General features: G+C 40.9%; 1 protein-coding gene across 1 annotated transcript in view; it reads right to left on the bottom strand.

The window, feature by feature from the left end:
• The window catches only part of CPLANE1 (ciliogenesis and planar polarity effector 1), a 4248669-nt gene that overhangs the window by 1411170 nt on the left and 2815124 nt on the right, over positions 1–22375 (bottom strand). The window contains exon 32 of the mRNA XM_044076333.1: positions 16859–17158. Coding sequence (XP_043932268.1) covers positions 16859–17158 — 300 coding nt within the window. The remainder of the gene's footprint in view (positions 1–16858; positions 17159–22375) is intronic.

Here is a 22375-nt window from a genome sequence, read left to right as displayed (position 1 = left end):
TGTCGCACTTGGTGTTTGAGGGAGACGCAAAAAGATCGCAACAAGGAGTTCCCCACTGTGCGAAGATGCTTTCCGCTAACTGAGTATTGAGAGACCACTCGTAGGGGGTGAGAATGGTGCGACTGAGTTTGTCCGCCAGGATGTTGGACCGACCCGGAATATGCGTTGCTATGAGAAAGCGGTTGGTGGAGATTGCCCATTCCCACACTCTCATGGCTTCTCGACAAAGAGGGTAAGACCTGGTTCCTCCCTGTTTGTTGATATACCAGACAACAGACATGTTGTCCGATTGAATCGCAATTGTTCCCAAGGGAAGAAAGGCCTGAAGTGCTAGCAACGCTAAGAGCACTGCTCTCATCTCTAGAACATTGATATGCAGAGAGGTCTCTGAATCGTCCCACGTGCCTTGGACCGTCCGGCCTGCAAAATGCCCCCCCCACCCGAGGCGGGAGGCGTCCGTGGTCACCGTGGCGAGAGGGGGAGAGGCACAAAAGGGGCGGCCTCCGTGGAGATCTGGAGAGTGTAGCCACCACAGGAGGGACCACCTGCAAGCCTTGCTGATCGCAATGGGATGATGTAAAGGAAGAGCAAGATACGACCACTGAACTAGGAGTGTCCATTGAAGGATACGCATATTGAACCTGGCGAGAGGAAGAAGCGCTATCGCTGCCGCCATGGACCCTAGGGCCCTCAGGACCAACTCCGCCGGAACTGAGCTTGAGTGGAGAATGGCCCGCACCTGGAGCTGTAGGTTTTGAACTCTGTCCGCAGTGAGGAAGGCTCTCAATCTCCTCGTGTCTAACCTGGCACCTATAAAATCTATGAACTGCGTGGGTGCTAGGTTGGATTTTTTTGTGTTTATCGTGATGCCCAGATGGGGAGCAAGATGGAGAAAGGAGTCTCGTGCCAAGAGAAGTAGATGCCTTGTTGGGGCGGTGAGAAGCCAGTCGTCCAGGTAGGGAAAGACCTGCACCCCCTGAAGCCTCAGGTGGGCCGCTACCACTGCTAATACTTTGGTGAACACCCTGGGGGCTGTGGTGAGACCAAAGGGAAGGACCCGGAATTGGTAGTGACTGGCTCCCAGCCGGAAGCGGAGAAACCTCCTGGAGCGCCTGTCCATTAGTATATGGTAGTACGCATCCTTGAGGTCTATGGAGCACATCCAGTGGTTTTCTCCCAGAAGGGGGAGAATAGACTGCAATGTAACCATTCGGAATTTCTCCTTGGGAACTGCCAGGTTCAAGAGAGAAAGGTCTAAAATTGGTCTTAGTTCCCCCGTCTTTTTTGGCACTAAAAAGAACCTGGAGTAGAACCCTAATCCGATCTGGTCTGGGGGGACGGGCTGGATGGCTCTTTTCTTTAGCAGATGGCCAATTTCTGCCAAAGCGGCCTCCCACTGACCGGGTGGAACGTCGGGGAGGGACTTCAATTTTGGCAAGTGACGAAAAGGGATACGGTATCCTCTGGATATGATCTGGAGGACCCAGCGGTCTGATGTTATGGACTCCCATGCCGCTAGGTGCTCCGAAAAACGTCCCCCGACTGCCTCCAGAGTGGAGCAGCCGGGCAACCCTTCAGGGCTGCTGCGGGCCGTTCAGAGAAGGGTTCTCTGGACCCGAAGTTCCTGGGAGCCCCTCTGCCCCTAGGGCGGCGTCCTCCCTGTCCTCCTCTGCCACGGAAGGACTGGTTGTCCGGAGCAGGCTGGGATTGCTACGACTTCCGGAACCACATCTTCTTCTGACCCTTTTGGTTCCTAGAATAGGGCCTCTGGGGTACAGAGAAGCGGATTCAGACGGCAGACAGCGTCTTCCCGTCCTTCTCGCTCTGGGTCAAAGTGTCACGAACAGTTTTGCCAAAGAGGGCAGAACCATCGAAGGGCGTCGCAAATGCCGCCTTGCAGGGCTGGCCGGAATCGCAATGACGGAGCCAGGCCTGACGTCTGGTAACTAGGCCTGCCCCTGCGGCTCTAGCGGCACCTTCCGTAGCATGGGACAGTAGCCGCATAGAAGTATTAGTGACGGACCTGAGAGTGGCCATACGGGTGGAGTGCAGCACTTTGTCCTCCTCCGACATGGACTCTGGGGGGGATGCAGCGTATTCTTTTATAAGATCGCTGCATCCTAATCACATGTGCCAGGTAGTTCAGCGCCCTCACTGAGAAGGTCGCTGAACTAAACATCCGCTTCCCCAAGCGGTCCATCATCCGAGACTCCTTGCTCGGGGGACGGACTGAGGGACTCTCCTGAGCAAGTTCCCTCTTGGTGGCAGCCGCCGTCAACACGGCATCTACCGGAGGCCCCTTACTCCAATGGGCACGGTCAGCCAGGGGACTGAGAATACGGTCGGGCCTTTTTGGGATTGGCTCCACGGTGTTCGGTTCCTTCCACGCCCTGGTGGTAATGAGGTCCACCAGGGGGTCGGCAGGAGGGGACACCCAAGAGGTAGACGGGCCCGCTTCAAATGCCTCCAAGAATATGGACTCGTCCGAGGAAGACTTGGGGGCAGACCACCCCCCCCTTATGCGGAGCATTTCCATGATGTCTCCAAATGAGACATCCTCAGGGGGTGATCTTGGGGAGCCTTCCCCTTCCTCCAAGTCCGTGTCTTCTGTGAGAGACTCGGGGGAGTCAATGTGCCTCCTTTTGCACGTATGTTTGCGGGGAACATCCTCCGGGGGGCTGTCAGAGGACTCCTCGCAAACAGTGACCTGTTCCAAGGGAACAGCTTGGGGCAAAGGAGTGGGCTGTCCCAAGGGCCGGATGGTGGAAGCCTGACTCAGTGCAGATGGAGCGCGGGACGGAGCCGAAGCAAGTGCCAGGGGTTCGGAGACCCTCAACAGGGCCCTCTCCACTACATCAAAAGCCGAAGGGGAGCCGACCTCGACCAATGGATCCGACAATCGGCTCCCCCTCGGATCCGAGGAGTGGATCGGAGCCGGCGCCGAAGCGCTCGGATCCGAAGGGACAGTGGGCTCCGACACAGACGGCGCCGAAGGAGCACTGATCCCCCCGGATCCGAAGCTCGGATCCAGGCTCCGAGAGGTTGGATCTGAAGCACTCGAGGGCAGGGTCGGATCCGAAGTACCAAGTACTATCGGAGCCGACCCACCCCCGGCTCCGAAGCTGCTCGGCTCCAACTGCTCCGAACCCGGGTAGCACGTCGGAGAAGGAGCAATTGGTTTAAAGAAAGCGGTCGAGCTCCCCCCCAGAGGGGGGGGAGGCAAGAGCACTCCCATCTGCATCTGGGCCTGGATGAACCTTCTCATCATCCGGTCCAGATCAGCGTCTGACAAGCTATAGGTTGATCTCGACGAGGCTACCGAGGTAGGCCTTGAGTGCCTCCTGGACAGCCTCGACGGAGATCGGGTCTCCTCCTCCTCAGGTCCCGGCGAAAAGCACACAGGTGACTGGAGCCGAGGAGGGGGAGAACCAGCAGACAAGGAGGCCGGAGGAGAAGCCCGCTTGGCAGGCGGGGCCGAAACAGAGGTCTCGGCCCACCGCTTATGGTGCTTCTCCCTCCGGTCCTTCTTTCTAGCTTCCCTCTCCTCCGAACCACTACAGGGAGGTTGAGTCCCAGGAGGAGGAGGGGGGAGCCGGAGAGGAGGTAACCGTCGAAACGGTTCCCCCCGAAGGAGCGGAGGCCGGAGCCGAGTCCGGGGGCAAAAGTCCCGCCAAGACAAGCTTGGACCTCCGCTCCTTCAATGCCCTGGGGTTGAACCCTGCACAAATGGAACATCCAGAAGTGAGGTGTTCAACCCCAAGCAACGCACGAAAGTGTGGCCATCAGCAGGGGAAAGCTTATGGCCACACTCGGAGCACTTAGAGAAAACAGCTTTGGGTTGTTCAGACATCCCAAAAACTAAAAGTTACTTAAACTAAAGGTAGAAAAGTAAAAGCAACTAAACACACACAACAGGCCCAAACACACACTACGCTACCAGCGAGGGGAGGGAAATTAAGTAAAAATAATATTAAAACACTAAATAAGTATAACTATGTAAAAGGGAATCCTAGACTTTCACTCAACTTTCACAAAAAATTTTAAATTTTAACTGTCTAAAAACTTGAAAAATTCACTTAGCTGAAGAGCTCAAGAACACTAATCTGGTCATCAGCGCGGCAAACTAGATCTGAGGTCATGTAGGGAGAGCAGGGCATTATGGGTGAGGGGAGGAGCTGAGAGCTCGGATCCATAGCTGGTAAACCATGCCGGTTCGGATCCGATATCGGATCCATAACCACAGGTTGCAGACAAATGAATCTCCTACTTCAGATCAAAAGTTACTCAGGACACACTAAATGTGTTACTGCTCAGTGCAAGGAATCTCAACAATGAAACTGTACTCTCTGGAAGTTCTCCTCCCACTGCAGAATGCTGAAGTCTGTGCGGGTACTAAAACATGGTTCAGAGCCCCAGAAAGCGCTCCAGCAGTGCATAGCTATTATGCCTTTCATACATTCCAACCAGCCACTGAACAAGAAAGAGCAAAAGGTGAAAGTATATTTAACTAAGTAAAGGATAAGCACACCTTAAGGCTAGTAAAACAAATATGACTTGCTTGAGCTACTCCATGTCCAGTTAACAATGGGAACAATTCATTATATTCTTGTTAGCTACAGGTCTCCAGCCATGAACCAGGAAACCCATACATCATACCTGAAGTTACTATAATCACTTACCATCCAGCCCAATATAATATGTATGGGTGATTTTAACTGCCCCTCCATTAACTCATTCCCTCCAGTGGAGATCTGGAAATTTGCAATAGAGCTTCCAACGAGTGGAGCCTAAGCTTTTTGTTAGAATCAAAGTATGTCCTCATATTTTAAACAAATGTTCATACCTCTGGAAACATAGGTGTTACTATAGAAGTGTAAAAGGCAAACTCCTCAGCACAAACTATTTTTATAGTGGTAGTATTCTTTTGGTTCTAGGTTTTAAACTGGATTGTGTAAGTCACAGTAAACATACTATTAAATTATTAATATTTTGTAAATGACTTAATATCTCAGCAACCACTCAAGTTACCTACATACTGTTAGTAGCATTTTGTTCATCCAGCTAAGAGATTTCATATGAGGGTAAGTGGTTCTGTCTGTGCTACTCTGTTGTCAATATATTTAGAAAAGCATGATATTTATGACAATATAAATAATTATATAAATTAATATCACTTTACCTGCACTACACATAGGTCAAATATCAACACAATTGTGTATAGCATTGTATAAGCTTTAAGATGAAATATTTTGATACTTTGTATGTAGAACAAATCTCCTAGATCTGCTACTCATAAATACGAGAGAGTGCTACCCTCCCCCCACCAAAGTGTGATGTTGTCACTGGTAAGATCACATCACAAAGCAGTCTCCCTTGAAATAAAGGTAAAACTAGTTCCCCCACTTAATCCCAATAATTTTAGGAACTTCTCTAAGATAAATAACCCCCTACTAAGGGATGGCATAGCTGGTTTCCAAGCTCCCCTAAATCCAGAAAAAAACAGAAACCTATGCAGAGGCATACAGAAAAGCCTTGTATGACCATATAAACAACTGCATAGAAACGGCAGTACCAGACCAAAATAAACTCAGGTCAAACCACAAAAACAAGCCACCCTGCTGGACCCCTGATATTAATAGATTGTAGAACAACAGAAATAAATTTATCTCGAGAAGTAAGAGAGAATGCACACAAAAGTGCAGAAAGTCCCTCATTAGTCAAAACAAGCAAAACAGGGAACAAGTCAAGTCTTTGAAAGCAGACTTTGAGGGAAAAATAGCCTCCAAAGCTAATGATAACCATAAGGCATTTTTTTCTGTTATGTCTGCAGTCTTAACGGCAACACCCAACAATGTGCAGAATTACTCATCCAGAAGATGCACCAAATCTGCTGGCTGCCAAATTCAGTTCAAATTTCATCTCTGCATCACCCCCATTTCTCCCCAAGAAATAATCTGCACAACTCCATTACAAATTATCACCAAATTGCCACTGTGCTTTCTAAAGCTAAAAACAAAGCTTCAGTGGGGCCTGACCATAAACCAGGTTGCCTCTTTAACAGCTTAAATCAGGACTTATCAGGCTCATTATGATCTCCCTTTAACCACAGCCTCTGGACTGGCTTTGCCCTGATAGAATAAAGGACAACAGTCATCTCTCTGCATAAAGGGGGATCATCTACTGACCCAGGAAATTACAGACCCCTAAGTTTGACTAGTCTTATATGTAAGGCCATACAAAGAATAGTCATGGACCTGATAAATAATGACATAGGAAACCTTCAAAAACTGAACCCGACCCAATTATGCTTTGTCAATGGCATGTCATGTCTACTGAATCTGACAGATTTCCTTAAGAAAGTCAATAAGGCCATGGTTGGGGGTAAAACAGTACATACAGCCTACCTCAATCTGGCCAAGGCATTTGATACAATTCCCCACTCAGGTATTATAAATAAACTGATGCACTCCACTAGAAAACAAACTTGTACAGGAAAAAACACGCTGAGCTGGTCACTCTTGAGAATACAAAATTTAATAAAACTAAACGCTAAAATGACAACGTTTTTCGCCCGACCTCAATAGCTGGACTTCTTCAGAAAAAAAAACATACAACAACTGTTAAAATTCAAATGTCTTATTTATAACCTTCCCGCCAACCTTTTAAGACCCTAAATTGTCTCTTAAAGGTGTATGTAGTCAGACATTGTTACTTCAAATGTGTCGCTGACTTCAATATTAACCTAAAGTGAAAATCACACTTACAATCGCATTTATCAATGTTGAACACTTTTTACAGCAACGCCTTTTGTAAGCCATATGAAATTGTATGAATTTACATAAAATCATACTATTAAAATCCATAATAAAAATAATGATAATGAAAATATTGATGATTCAAAAACATACCAACAATCCACCACTGAAATATGTCATATTGTCCATTGAGCGCTGTCTAATAAACCGTATGTAGTCCAAACTCAAACACCGATGGATATCATAGCAAGCGCCCAATGGACAAATATGTTTATACTGATCATACATATCCACTTGTACGAAACTACAGTATACTATTATAAGCATAAGGCGCTTGATATTAACGCGCCCATGGTTCAGTCTCGTTCAATGAAATATGATCGCTAACACATATTCATCAGCACAAAAGTGCCCACCATGAACTATGACATATATATATTCTACTACTACTACTCAAATGATCAAAACAAGCAGAACATCCAAGACGATACCCAAAACACAACCTGTACATGTCAATATGCAAATGCATATATACCCCTCCATCGCTTACACCAAAAATACTTTCTATATATGCCCTATTTCCTTTGCATAAATCATATCAATGCATAATTCATGTTTAAACCTAATTTCCTATACATAGGTTTTAAATGACACTTATCCAATGTATCCCAATTATGTCCCTGTATACATATCACTAAATTTTATTTTTTATTTTTTATATATCTCACTAAATTTGATTATTTCGATGCTGTGAACAGAATTAGTATCAAAACTAACCTTTTGAAAGTGACTCAAAATTATTTTGAATATTACTTAAAAACTTATAAACATCACTTAGTTAAACTATCTATCTAGGCTTTTAAGTTTTAATACACACATAAGTGTGCACTTGTCATTCAATCCTGGGTTTGTGTATGCATTCAGTCTGATTTGCCATAATAATTCCCTTTTCTCTAGCAAAAGACCAAAAGGACCCCCTCTAAAATCTTGTTTCACTTGGTGAATTACTTTATATTGGAATTTGTGTTCTGGAAAACTTAGTGTATGTCTCGCAAGGGCATTGTCTACTTTCTGCAAATTAATGCTTCTCTGATGCTCGTAGACTCTGTCCCTTATTCTCCCATTCAGCCTTTCCAATATAAAAAGATGGACAGCACTGACGCATGGCTATATACACTACTCCTTTTGAGTTGCAATTAAATTTGCCTTTAGTACATAATTTGAAGCCATTAACTTCTATATTCATCCCCACCAGCATTACATGACAAAAGGAACAATTACCACAGTATGTCATGCCCCTGTTTATTTTTACAGGGTTATCTTGTTGTTTTTTCTGTAATAGTTCTTTAAAGCTCAAACCCTTCTTCCATACTATTTTCGGTGTTCTTCCAAGTTTAGACACTAATGTTGTATTATCATTCAATATATCCCAATTTTTGGTTATAATGCTTCTTATTCTATCATGATCCAAAGAAAACCTTAGAATACAGGCTAAATTGAAGCTAACTTTCATCTCTTGTGGTGTGTTTGTTTTTATTCCAACACTAGTGCATGTGTTTATTTGCTCTGAAACAAAACTATTTTGCTGCTTCAATATCGGTGTGTATATCCCGTTGACTCTTTTTAATGTTACTTCTCCTATCAGTTCTTCTATTAATGTGCTAGGGTATGCCCTGTTCAGGAACATTTGTTTTAAATTTGAACATTCTTTAAGAAATTCTTCTTCTACAGTGATCATACGCGCAGCCCGTACCAACTGACCCTTGACCACTGACTTTTTTTGGAACTTTGGATGTGCACTAGAATAGTGCAAAAACTTATTTGAATAAGTGGGTTTCCTAAAGATTCTGGCTTCATATTCTTTTAACATATTATTCTTAATCAATGTCACATCCAAATATGAAATTAGTGTTGAATTAAATGTATACGTGAATTGCAGAAAGTCTGTGGATCCATTCAGGATGTCGACCAAATTCTTGGCTACATACTCATCACCTTCGATGATCATAAATATATCGTCAATAAATCTGAGGTAAAATTTTGTGGCATTCTTAATGATGTCGTTATTAAATACATATGTGTTTTCCCAGAATAACATTACTAAATTGGCAAAACTGGATCCACATGGAGAGCCCATGGCTACTCCTTTTTTTTTGAACGTAGAACTGGTTGTCAAATAATATGAAATTATATGACAAAATAATATCCAAAAGTTCCTGTATTAAGAATATTTCATCTTGTGGTGCACCTTTCTGTTTCATTCTTGTTATTACCCATTCGATCCCCTGCTGATGTGGAAAGCTTGTATATAATTCTTTTACGTCTATTGTGACGAAATTATTTTCTTGTCGGAAACAAGTTTGTTAATTTTTTCTAAGAACACCCAAGAATCCTTAACTATCCATGGTTCCTTTACCACATATCTTTTCATTATAAAATCTGCCAGTTTTGCACAAACATATGTGGCTGACCTTCTTCCATCCACTATGGGTCTAAAGGGGGGTCTAGCACATTTTTGTGAATTTTTGGAACGCCGAACATATATGGTGCTCTTGGTGCCTCCATTATTAAGTAGTTATACATATGTACATCTATTCTTGCTTCCACAAATAATTCATTTATGAAGCTTTTAATGAATTGATTCGATCTATTATACTCGGTGTGTGCATAACTACTAGCCCCCCTCCCTTATCCGGATTCATGACCCTCACATTTGCTGCCAATATCACCTCCAAGCTTTCTTTTTCATCCTTACTCAAATTATATTTATATTCAAATTTTGTTTCATTCAATTTCCTGAAATCTAATTTGCATATTTTCTCAAATATGTGCTAAGTGTTGTGCAATGGTGGATTAAAGCAACTGGAAACCCTTAATTCAACACTGTTAGTACCTTCACCACCCAACAACTGTTTCAAATTTAACTTCCTTACAAACAATTTGAAGTCATAAATAGTTTGTGCCAAGTCCATTTTACATGCAGGTACAAATGTGAGACCTTTTGATAAAATATCCACAAGTTGTTCCGAAACCTGGAAGGATGAAAAATTAAAAACAAAAAAGTCCCCCTGCTTATTTTTGATCACATTGCACATACTATACTGTTGGTTAATCAATGTTATCTTCTGTTGTAATTTCTTCTCTTGTTCCATTATTCCTTCTGATTCTGTCTCGGAAAAACCTGTTTATTATTAACTACCGCCGGTTGTTGGTGCCCTCTTGCTTCATTGTTATTGTTGTTATTGCATGTTTTTATTCTTTCACTCCTTCTAACATTATCAGCCTCAACCTCCTCATTATCAGACTCAATCCAAATTTCGTTTTTGTTGTGTTGTTTCATTTCCATGTTCATGAGCCTCAAGCATATTAATTCTATTTTCATTGTTACCATTTTGCCCAGCAATGACATATTGTTTAGACCATAATTGTGATCTCAGTGGTGGGGGGAAAGCTGTTCCACAATCATATTGCTTCTGATCTCTTTGAAGCTTTTTTAGTTTATTTTGTCTTATTTTATTCAAGTGTTGTTCAATACTATGAAAACAACGGAGATATTCGTATTTATATCTCCCAAAGTCTTCATGTTGTTTTATTTGCCCATCTAAGGACTCAATGGTTTGTTCCAGTTCTTTGTTTATTAAACTATAATGTTTTATCATGGTTTGTAACAATTGTAGCCCTTGTTGGTTAAATAGCTAAATCAACTCTTGATGAAAAAGGGAACCTGATATTAGGCCAGTGGGGTAACGCCAGGATCTGAGACCTTTCAGTACTATTTCCAGTTTCAAACATTCTTCAAAATATTCTATTTCTACACATAGCTTTTTGTATTTTAACATATGTTGATCAAATGTATTCAAAAGCTCTGGTAATATTTCACTATTACTGTTTCTATTTGATGTTACATTCATCAAATTATTGGCCCCCCTCAAACCTATTGATGAATTTAACCAGGCCTTCAAGTTCGGTATCTGTGTGACTTCATTTCCATGGCTGTTTCTTAATTGCTGTTGTGCATGAACAATATTTTGAATTGTTGGATTATTATTGTCATTCGTGTTCATCACATTACTATTTGATAAATTAGATAAAACGTCTCTTTGTTTAGACTGGCTATACTGCTCTTGCAGGCGTTCATCCCACAAAATTGCACAGTACCTTTTTGAGCTAGTTGAGTAGTAGTTGCTGCTCTCACCTGCCCTCCTTGTATTAGCGATAGGGGATTCGGTTCCATTTCTGTTTGTTGCGCCAACTTTACCATTCGGTCCTGTTGCTGTTGCACGGTTACGACCGTGTCCAGTTTGTCATTCATCTGCTCCACTTTTTGCAATAAAAGCTGGATAAGCATTGTAAACTTATGCATTGAATGCATTTCCTCATCAGGGTCTTTCAATGCATTCGGTGTACTCTCAAAAGAGTTGTTTGCCATAGCGTGCCCAAACAAACTACTGATGCACTCCACTAGTAAAACGAACTGGTACAGAAAAAAACACGCCGAGCTGGTCACTCCTTGAGAATACAAAATTTAATAAAACTAAACGCTAAAATGACGTTTTTCGTCCGACCTCAATAGCTGGACTTCTTCAGAAAAAAAACATACAACTGTTAAAATTCAAATGTCTTATTTATAACCTTCCCGCCAACCTTTTAAGACCCTAAATTGTCTTTTAAAGGTGTATGTAGTCAGACATTGTTACTTCAAATGTGTCGCTGACTTCAATATTAACCTAAAGTGAAAATCACACTTACAATCGCATTCATCAATGTTGAACACTTTTTACAGCAACACCTTTTGTAAGCCATATGAAATTGTATGAATTTACATAAAATCATACTATTAAAATCCATAATAAAAATAATGATAATGAAAATATCGATGATTCAAAAACATACCAACTATCCACCACTGAAATATGTCATATTGTCCATTGAGCGCTGTCTAATAAAACGTATGTAGTCCAAACTCAAACACCGATGGATATCATAGCAAGCACCCAATGGACAAATATGTTTATACTGATCATACATATCCACTTGTACAAAACTACAGTATACTATGATAAGCATAAGGAGCTGGATAGTGACGCACCCACAGTTCAGTCTCGTTCAGTGAAATATGATCGTTAACACATATTCATCAGCACAAAAGTGCCCACCATGAACTATGACATATATATATTCTACTACTACTACTCAAACGATCAAAACAAGCAGAACATCCAAGACAATACCCAAAACACAACTTGTACATGTCCATATGCAAATGCATATATACCCTCCATCGCTTACACCAAAAATACTTTCTATATATGCCCTATTTCCTTTGCATAAATCATATCAATGCATAATTCATGTTTAAACCTAATTTCCTATACATAGGTTTTAAATGACACTTATCCAATGTATCCCAATTATGTCCCTGTATACATATCACTAAATTTTATTTTTTATTTTTTATATATCTCACTAAATTTGATTATTTCTACACTGTGAACAGAATTAGTATCAAAACAACCCTTTTACTTATGTGTGTATTAAAACTTAAAAGCCTAGATAGATAGTTTAACAAAGTGATGTTTATAAGGTTTTAAGTAATATTCAAAATAATTCTGAGTTACTTTCAAAAGGTTTGTTTTGATACTAATTCAGTAATACATGGTTGATACTGTAAAGAATCTATAAGGCAAAAACAATACACATAAAACTGGAGTTCAAATAAGGAACAATTGGTTTCCAAAGCAGCATCCCTTAGCTCTCTCCAGGAGGGTGTTAACAGGCTGGAACGTTGAAGAATGAAAATGGACAATACAGATGCATCATTATGGTGAGTACATAACGTTTGTATCTAATGTTGTCATTTTCCTTCATTCGTCATCTGATGAAACCGAGCCTCCAGCAAGATGAACTTTGGGTGATCCTCATGGAAGGATATTTCGAAGTACTGCAGAGTCAAAAACAGCTCTGTTCCTAGAAATCAAATCTAACTTTAATGAGCAATAAAGGTATGGGCATTTGGTCCAAGTGGCAGTGGCACAAATGTCATTTATTGATGTTCTTGACCAAAAAGCTGAAGAAGTGGCCACAGACCTTGTGGAATATGTTCTAGGGGGCTTAGGAAAGACAACCCTTTCTGGCTATAGACAAATGATAGGTTATCACACAACCATCTGGCTAAAGTCACTTTGGAAACTGCTATGCCCAATCTGCTCGGTGAGAAGGATACACACAATTGGTCAGTTTTCCTGAAATATTTAGTCCGATGAAAATAAAATCAAAGCTGCCTGTGCACATACAAAAGATGGAGTATGTATTCACCTTTACTGAAACATTTTTGGAAGACAATCGGGAGGTTAATGATTTGATTAATGTTCGATTAATTTGGTTTCTTGGTTGTCACCCACTGCCTTGAAAGTGTTAATCTACTTTTTTTCCAGCCTTTTGTTATCTGAGTTGATATATTCCTTCAGTGTTTATTTTAATCAACTCCTAAGTACATTTGATTTATCTTTTCCTCTAAATTACTGGAAGACATCTCTTTTACCAAAGATGAAACTTGAGCTGCTTTTTGCTGACCCAGCCAGTGTTTTTTCTTAACCTTTTCGAGTTGGTTTTCTTTTAGGTACACTAAATTTCTTATCTGCTGGCATCCAGGCAGTGTACTTATTAGTCAGTAACTGAATTTCACCCAAGATGACAATATCACTGGCTCTTATTTCTCACTTTCTGTTTTCACATTGAGAGAGCTGAAATTAAGCTGCTGAACAATGTCCAGCTACCTTGGAAGTCCCAGTCACCAAGTATTCTTCTGAAAATCAGCTATAAACCTACTGAATAAGAATAGCAGAGATGGGTCATGTACCCAGAATTCAGGCAGCTGAAGGGCTGATCACCTTGCTGCTGTCAGGGGTAGGAGGATGAGGGAAGATGGTGGAAGATGTTCCACTCATTGAAAAAGTCAACAAAATACTAGACATTTCATTTATGTATACTCAAGAGAGTGGAGGTGACTTCTGATACTCTAGCAGAGAAAGGCTGGTGTTCCCTGCTGATACCTAGTGAATGGTGTCCCCCTGTGGCACAGTAACTAAAACCTGTAAGGGCTTGCTCAATAGTGATAAAACCATTTCACTGTCTACCTCCAAGTGAGCTACCACTGCTGTCAGAACCAGGACATGTGCTGGAAGAAGATGCACCTGGACCTCACCTAGACCATAACCTTGAGGCCCTAAGGGAAATCAGTTGTGTATCTAAGATCACACACAGTTTTTCCAGGTACTTCTTGAGTAATGCACTTATGATGCTTACAGAGTTTTAAGTTGTACTTTTTGTGACTTCTTCAGCTTTCTAATGTTTGGAACTGGTTGAAGGTTGGTATGTTGGGGGAGGGGAGTTGGGTATCCCTTGTCTCAGTGCCATTAGCTTTTGGTATTCTACAAAAGCCTTCAAGTTCCTTGTTACCATTAATATGGTCCTTTAATAAACTTAATGCAATGATCACAGCTGGCTAAACCAGGTTCTTCATCAAGACAATATAAACACTGTAAACAATGCTCTTTTCAGAAATTCTACCTCCTGCAGACACGAGTGGCTTTTTTGAGGGAAATATAAAAAAAAAGATAACCAAATTCTTAGAAGTACACAGCTAAGCAACAGTAAAATAGTTTTTGCCTATGAGTAACCAAAACTCATGGATAACACGAAGAACTAAGCACAACAATGGCAACAAAAGAAATGAAGATGGAGCAGATTACATTCCCCTTTACAGCCTTGTTTGCCAGCTTACATCCTTGTAGTGAGCAGTAATCATGTCTGTGGTCTGGGGATGGCTGACCACTTTTCATGTCCAGCTGGGAAACTGACGTTTCCTTGATGTAAGTTCCACTACTCATGAAAGAGCTGTAGAAATGATCCCAATGGTAGACATCATGGGAAACTTCTAAGAAGTTTCATTTCATATTATCTCTGGCACAGGATGTGGAGATATGTTGAATGCCAATTGCCTGTCAAGAAAATTCTTGCTAGCAAACAAGACAGAGAATAAGAGTTTTGTCATTGAGGTTTACATGGATTTTAGGAAGGTTTCTGCCACAGTCACATAATGGGCACCAGTGGAACATATCTGGATCCTGATCTGTAATGTGGATTAAAAATTAGCTGACAAATGCCAAATGGAGTGCTGTAATTCAGAAGAAACACTCAAGCAAGAAGTGATCAAACTGGTGCAACAAAGCTCAGTAGTGGGGCAAGGCCAAATTACCATATTTGTTTCCAAAATAATTAAGAACCTGGGAAACAGGATCATGGTGCTTACTAGCAACACCAAAACTGGTGTAATCAGAAATGGGAGCAAGAGAATCATTCAACATGATCTAATAAAGTTAGAATGGTGGGCAGATAGAAGACAATTAAGAATTACTGTAAACAAATGTGCATTTGCACTCTTTTTCAGCATCATCCAAGAATGAACAAGACTAAAAGGAATACATTTAAAAAAAGGAGAAACAAAAAGATATGTCAGTGATTATCAACCTTAAACGTCTACCATGCAATGCAGTGTGAGGGGGCTGAGGTGAACATCAAGATTATGTTGGACTGCATGATAAGAACAGTTGAGCAGATATAAATCGTCTACTATATGTGGGGTAATAGTACGGCAATATCCCATACTGTGTGAACAGTTTCAAAAGCCTTAAATAGAACAAGACACCAAGTAGGCAAACTGAGATAGCTAAGGTAATATGAGGGTTTTGAAGCATGAAGAAAACTTAAAAAGATAGACCATATACATGGAAGAAAAGAAAAGAAAGCACAGGACAAGATGAAGATGCAGTGCCATCAGAAGAAGAATTAGGGAGTAGAGTTAATATGGTAGGCATGTGATAAATGAAGACTGAAGTCTTGTGGTGGTGGTGGTGCCCTGGACAAATATGCCACAGAAAATGTCAATCAAAGTGGAATACAGGGACAGCAGGAATAGTTGTACAGAAGGCTAGGTGCAATTGTTAAAACAAATTCACTATGTCATTATTTTTATATCAATGTATTCATACTGTTGCATACATTTTCATTATAACTAGCTTACATCACTTGAAGTGTGAACTGAAGGTCTTCAGTGGTAAAGTCCATAGTTTCATCCAGGAGACACCAAACAAACTTAAGGAAGACAGTTTAATTCTTTCTCAGTGGTATCAACTACAACAAACCTCATGGGATTAGCACAAATCTTTCAACTATGCCTTCTCCTGAAGAGCAATTCAAAGTAAATGTGTTAGGTGTGCTATTAGCAAATCCTTAATCTTTTATTTGCCTCAAGATTGATGTATGTGTGATACTAGAAGTTTATAGTACAATGAGAGGGGCTCTCCCCTTAACGCCTAAATTCTTATGTATTACACTTTGCTTCCAGAAGAACCACATATTTAATACTAGGAATGCAGACAAAACAAAAATTGTGCTGATAGCAGCACCCACTGTTTATGTTTTAATGCTTTTAAGATGGAGAGTAAACCAGACAGCCAATAAGGAAGCTTTCATAGCAGCCCTTTCAATCATGCTCAGTAAGTTAACTGAGATATCGTAGATACATTTTGCCTTCTGAATCATTGTGAGCATCCAGTGGTGAAGGATGTATGAATTTTTGAATGCTAGCCACTGAGGCAATGCAGACCTGTCATGCAAAAACTGGATAGCAACATAGTGAAATTTAGCTTTCTTATTCCATCAACTACTACTGAAAAATTTGATCAGGGGGGAAAAAGAAAAATGGAGTAATTTTTAATGGTAGAATTTTAACTGAGATCTTACTCTCAGTCTTCACTTCCAATGAAAAAATATATGCCCCTGGAATCTAAAAATAAACATATTATGCAGCAGAAAAGAATAGCAATTACCCAAACTTATAAATACGTTTGTCAGTTTATCAAGTTCACTTAGAAAGCCCCAAAAAGTATATAAAGAATGAAAAATTGTTGCAAAACAATGTGCTTCATAAAATCAAACAGTGCAGTTTCTGAATACCAAGAGACTAGCACAGTCTGCAAGAAAGGTTTTTACACATCAAATCAAGGAAATAGTACTGGCTAAACATATTTCATATATCAAACCTCAGAATTTTCTTTATTATGCTGGTCACATGATTTGTTCGATCTTGGACCTTCAGAATGAGTCGATCCTGTTGAATTTTCTCTGGCTGCTGCCTGTAATACTGGTGGTGAAGTATCCGTTGTGTGTTCTGCTGGATGACTGAGGAGGATCTCGCTCTCCTGATGCGTTACTAGCACTGAGGACTGGTTTATTCCTTTCTGATCAGACTGAGATGGCTGCAAAACATGCTGTATGTCTGAACGGCCAGAAAATGATGCTCCTACTGCTTGAATCAAGTTTGTGAAGTTGATCTGCTGGAACTGAAAATTCAAACAAACTATAAAACCAGAAAAAAATCCATTTACTTACGTTACAAGTACACTTTTAAGAGCACTGGCACAGAAAAAACTTGACAAGATGTTTTTCAAGTTAAAACAGTAACTTGTATGTTGTTGTATAGAAACATATGAATTGGAACTGAAACTAGAAAACAAAAATCCATTTCTGGAAATCCAAGGAAAAGGACAGACTGTGCTGTTCTTCCTGTGGCAAATAATACAACACACAGACACAGCACCACAAGAAAAAGACAGTCTGCACTGTTCTTCTTATGACAAATATAAAATACAGATAGCACCACAAGTAACTGAACAAGTGAGATGCTCCTTAGTTGGCATATGATTAGGTTCATCCTCTCTTCAATTCAAACTTTATATTGTCTTCAAAGAAGCTCCTGTAGTGGAAGGAATGCACATTCTATGACACAACAAAGAGCAGTGTAAGAGCATCAGTTCATTACTGCTGCTCCCACATTTTGGATCTTGATCCTAATTTACCACATGAAAAATGTCAATATTTGACACTTGAAGCAAGAAAGTATTCTGTAATTACCAAATAAGCTAAGATTTGCACTAATATTTTCTCCACCTCAGTGGTACAGCAGTAGCGTTGTTGCCTCATAGCAAGAGGTTCTCCTGTTCGACTCTCAGCTGGAGTGCCTTCTGTGTGTAGTCTGCATGTCCTCCCCGCGGTCGAGTGGCCTCCGAAAGACATGCGTGAATGGGCGTGCCTTCGCTGAAGGTTGGGCGTCGGGCTGGCAACTCGGCACCATAAAAATCTACTGCCAATCATTAGCGGACCGGAATTCCGCTGTGGCGACCCCTAACCGGGAAAAGCTGAAAAGACAAACAATTTTCTCCCCCTCTTCGAAAGAAGGAAGATACAGCACACTGCCATTATGCGCTGTTAATTCAACCCAGCCATCTGCAGATACTGCAAGGAAAAACTCTTGGCCTACTCTACTACCAGAAAAATGGTAGCAACTGAAATCACTCAACAAGGTCATCAGATGGAGGGTCACAAGCATAACTCCAGGTTTCAGTCAGAACACCATGAATAGGGCAAGAGAATAGAGGGTATGCCTTGGTCACATCCTCCTGGAGTTAACATTTCTGAAATGGTCCACCAGTCCCCATATGTACACGTCTCACTCTTGAATAGCCAGAGCTTACAATCCTCTTCCACTCTGGCAAATGACCAGGGCCCAAGAAGAGGGTGCACCCCTCCCATTCTCACTGTTGAAGAGCTGCAGGAACTTACCTCAGACTCAAATGGCTACAGCATATCCACAACTGGCAAAAAGCAGGGGAGTAGCCCCTAAAGCCACCAGTCTGTAATTTTGTGGCTATACTTAAGAACAATTTTGCCAGGTTTTCCCACAACCCAGGCTGATGAAGGTACATCAGGTCTTCTCATACCAGGTCCTGTGGTTCTGGCCACACACTTTGGACAAATGTTTGAAGTCTGAAGGGACTTGTGCATACAGGTGTGGCAATGCACCCTTAAGGAACACAGCATGAAGCCCAGAGAAGGATTTTCAAATCCTTGAGACATTTTCAAAAACAGAACCTCCAAGTGTCAGATAAATGTTACCTGACATTTGTTAAGTGTCAGTCTCAAGCTTCACCCGATTCATGACTCTGTACAAGTTGACCCTGCTTGAGCAGTAAAAATGGGGAAACTGCCTAACCCTAAACTTCCTACAAGGTATATAAAGACCAGGAGGCTATGAAGACATTATCTCTGAGATACCCACGGATAATGAATCCCAATCAGATGATTCTTCCTTCTGAGAATCTTTGAAAATCGTGAAGCATTCTATGGACTGAACTTTAGCTCTACTCCCTCCCACCCAGAAACATTTCAATTAGTATATGGTGAAACAGCAGCTTGGACAACAGTAAAGTATATGTCAAACAAGTGTGGATTAACAGGGAACCCTGTAGGATGCTATGATTGACAAACTTTTTAAAGAATACTGATGCAGACTACGAGGTGACATTCTTTAGACATAACTGCACAAATTCAAGAGGATGCCAGTTTAATCCCTCCAATTCCATTATCAATGAACACCTTCCTGCAAATGAAGTAGCAGTACTGAAGACTTGAAGCACATATATAAGACTTGTTGATTAATGCAAATATATTGCTTATTTGCCTTAATTACACAGAATTCCAACAGGCAAAGCTGGCAAAGGAGACACCGACACCCATCCATAACAGGATGGATGAAGGGCCGTTACTCCTGATGCATCATGGAGGTATTTTCATAGATCAAACAATACAGTAAGAATCTTTCCATTATATCTATCATCAGGGACCCTCCTAAGGGGTCCTTAGTTGGGGAAAATCCCGAGTAGTTAACACTAAAGTGCAAAGAGCAGTTGACACCTCAGTTCTATGCCCAGAGTTACATTAAAAGCAATAGAGACTGGCGAAGGTGTCCATCTAAGTCCAGATAGCCACAGGTCAATGTCTGTAACAAAGACAATTCTGAAGAAAAACCTGGAAGCAGTAACTCCTCTAGTGTAGCAACCTGCTTCAATCATACCATTTGCCAGAAACTTGACATCTGCCTGATGGCATAAAATTATGCAACTTACAATCCACCAAGAAAGCATCTGCAAGACCTCTCCCCTCCTTGACGTAAAGGAGATGACCAACCAATACATTCTCCTAGACAGACACAACCTGAAAGTCCATCCCTCCAAAATAGAGAGACTATTAACAACTGGTATATCTATGTACCCATTTCAGATAACATCTCAGCTGCTAGTACATATCCAGGATATGAAAGGCAATATCTCTCTCTTTTTCTCCTCCTTCTGACCCCCATAAACAAAGTGAGGGCAGACTAGTTAAGGACAATTCCAAAACCACTTGCAGAAAGTAAAGCGTTGGGAGTTGGAGCAATGGTTAAGGGGTTTACCTCACAAACACAAGGTACAGGGTTTGATTCTCACTATGGCAACCATGGTTAGGATTAAAAAAAAAGGCACCTGGATGTCATTAGCCTAGCAATCACTTATGAACCTTATCACTTATTATGTGAGTTTGTTCTCAGACACACCCTATCTTTATGAAAAAAACAGATATGGTTCACTATAATCAATATGTAACAACCTGAAGTTCCAAGATCCTATATGCAAAGGTGATAGCAACCAGGAAAAGCATTTTTCAAAACATGAACTTCAACATTGCTGACCAGAAGGCTCATATGGTAACAGGACAAGCCTGCGAGTCTTGAAGTACAAGTTCAAAGGAGGACAAAGATACAATATCATTTAAGGGACTGTATGACAAGCTGGCACTGCACCATAATTCTACCTTCACAAAGTTATGATGCAAGAGACATTTGACACATACATACACACACTCAGCAACTCTGGAATAACTGGGGGCAAAATCTGAGAAATATCTGAGACAAGTTGCTATCACCTGCAGCTTAGTGGAGTTGCACATGCTACTGCTCATCTTAAAGTGAGAACTGTTTCCACTTGAAGGTATAGGTCTGCTGAATGGAAAGACTCTTAAAAGCTTCAACCATCTCTAATACCCAAAGCTAGAAAATCTGGTGGGATCAAAGCTTCTTCATAAGCAACCAGGACCTGAATGGCTTGCTTTTACTCCACTCACTGGGCTACATCAAGAAACAAACTCTTGGGACTTCCAGGATGGTATGCTCTCCCACATGATTAACATTAAAATAATAACAGAAAAGCCAGTGTGTGAATAGAAAGTATTAATTACCAATATTTTAAGGCCACCATTTGTGCTGGATGACTAAATTGAGAAGAAAAAGTAAGATTTTTTTTTTTTTTTTTTAACCAAGAAGAACAAAAGCAGTCCTCTGGGGTAGTGCAGCACACACCTGGAGACTCCAGGGAAGCTAATAAGACTATAGGGGAAAAAAATCAACTATTATCCGTATAAGAGGAAACTGACAGAATGTATGAAGAAGTAATGAAACTAAATAGCACTTTGACTACATCAGATCAAGTGATGAGAGGTTAGAAGAAACAGAGGACTGAGACGCACTCCATTCAGATGAAACATCTGCAACATAGAAATCTGGCAGTTAAAACAGAGAATAGTGGAGATGGAAATGGAAAATAAATTAATGGGAATGCTGTTGGATTTAGAAGATAATTTGAAGGGAAAATCTTACTTTACTAATAATCCTGTAGAGTGCAATGAAAAGACCTCGCAGCTTTATGAAAAATCAATATTCCAGAAGAAGAAATCCTGATATGTGCCAGGGGAAGGTACAAGGAGAAAATCTAGACCTATATTGGTAAAGCTGCAGAGTTATTCTTTAAAAGAAAAAAAATTATCCTGTCTCAGGAGGAAAATGTTACAAATTTATATTGTATTTAGAACTCAACTATCTTCCTTTTTTTGCATTAACAATGTTCATATGTCTGTTATGTACTTGGAGCTTTTCTCCCCGGGCCTCCGCTGAAAATGGACATGTATCCAGTCGGACTCTCCCGGTTAACAAATGTAAAATAAATAATAAATAAATAAATAGTACCACCACAGCTTTTCTGGACAATGTTTGCTCTACATTTACCAGGCAAAGAAGGAACATGATTATCCTTGTGATAAGAACGTTGAGACAGAAGGCTTTAAGATTCAAGCTTTTCTACCTAGCAAGCACATTTTTTTCCCTAGAAGTGCCCACAAAATTTCTTGAAGCAGCTCAAGCACTTCAAGACGTGAGGAACTACAGTCAAAATGAAGACCCAGAAGATGTTTTCCAGCCAAGGAACAAGTTGAAGAGAGGCTTTTAGCTTAGCAAAAGAGACCACATAGGTAGATTTAAGTGGATGTTAGGGGTGCTACAGATCCCCTACCAGTGGTTATGTTAAGAAGTAATCATCATAAAATAGTTCTGAATCAACGTTTTTCATGTTACAGTTTCATCTGTAAATTGCACTTGCAGGCAATCTATTTTGGGATTGTTGATATTTACAGTCCATCTGGAGGTGTGAAATATTGCCATTAGGGGAATTAGCAGATAGATAACCAATTGAAGATTTTGTACTTTGCACCTCAGATGAAGAAATTCTGAAAAATAGTCTGAACCTCCCATTTATTACAGTAAAACATGACAAAAAATCTGGAGGTGCTGGAATTTGCTGAAGACTTGGGGGGAGAAGGCAAAAGGAGCACAAACTGATCTAAAAGGACAGATT

This window comes from Protopterus annectens, chromosome 1.part0, assembly GCF_019279795.1.
Source record: "Protopterus annectens isolate FY-2018-M chromosome 1.part0, PAN1.0, whole genome shotgun sequence".
Classification (NCBI taxonomy): domain Eukaryota; kingdom Metazoa; phylum Chordata; order Ceratodontiformes; family Protopteridae; genus Protopterus; species Protopterus annectens.
Note: the sequence above shows the minus strand (reverse complement) of the source record. Positions and strands in the feature narration are given on the sequence as shown.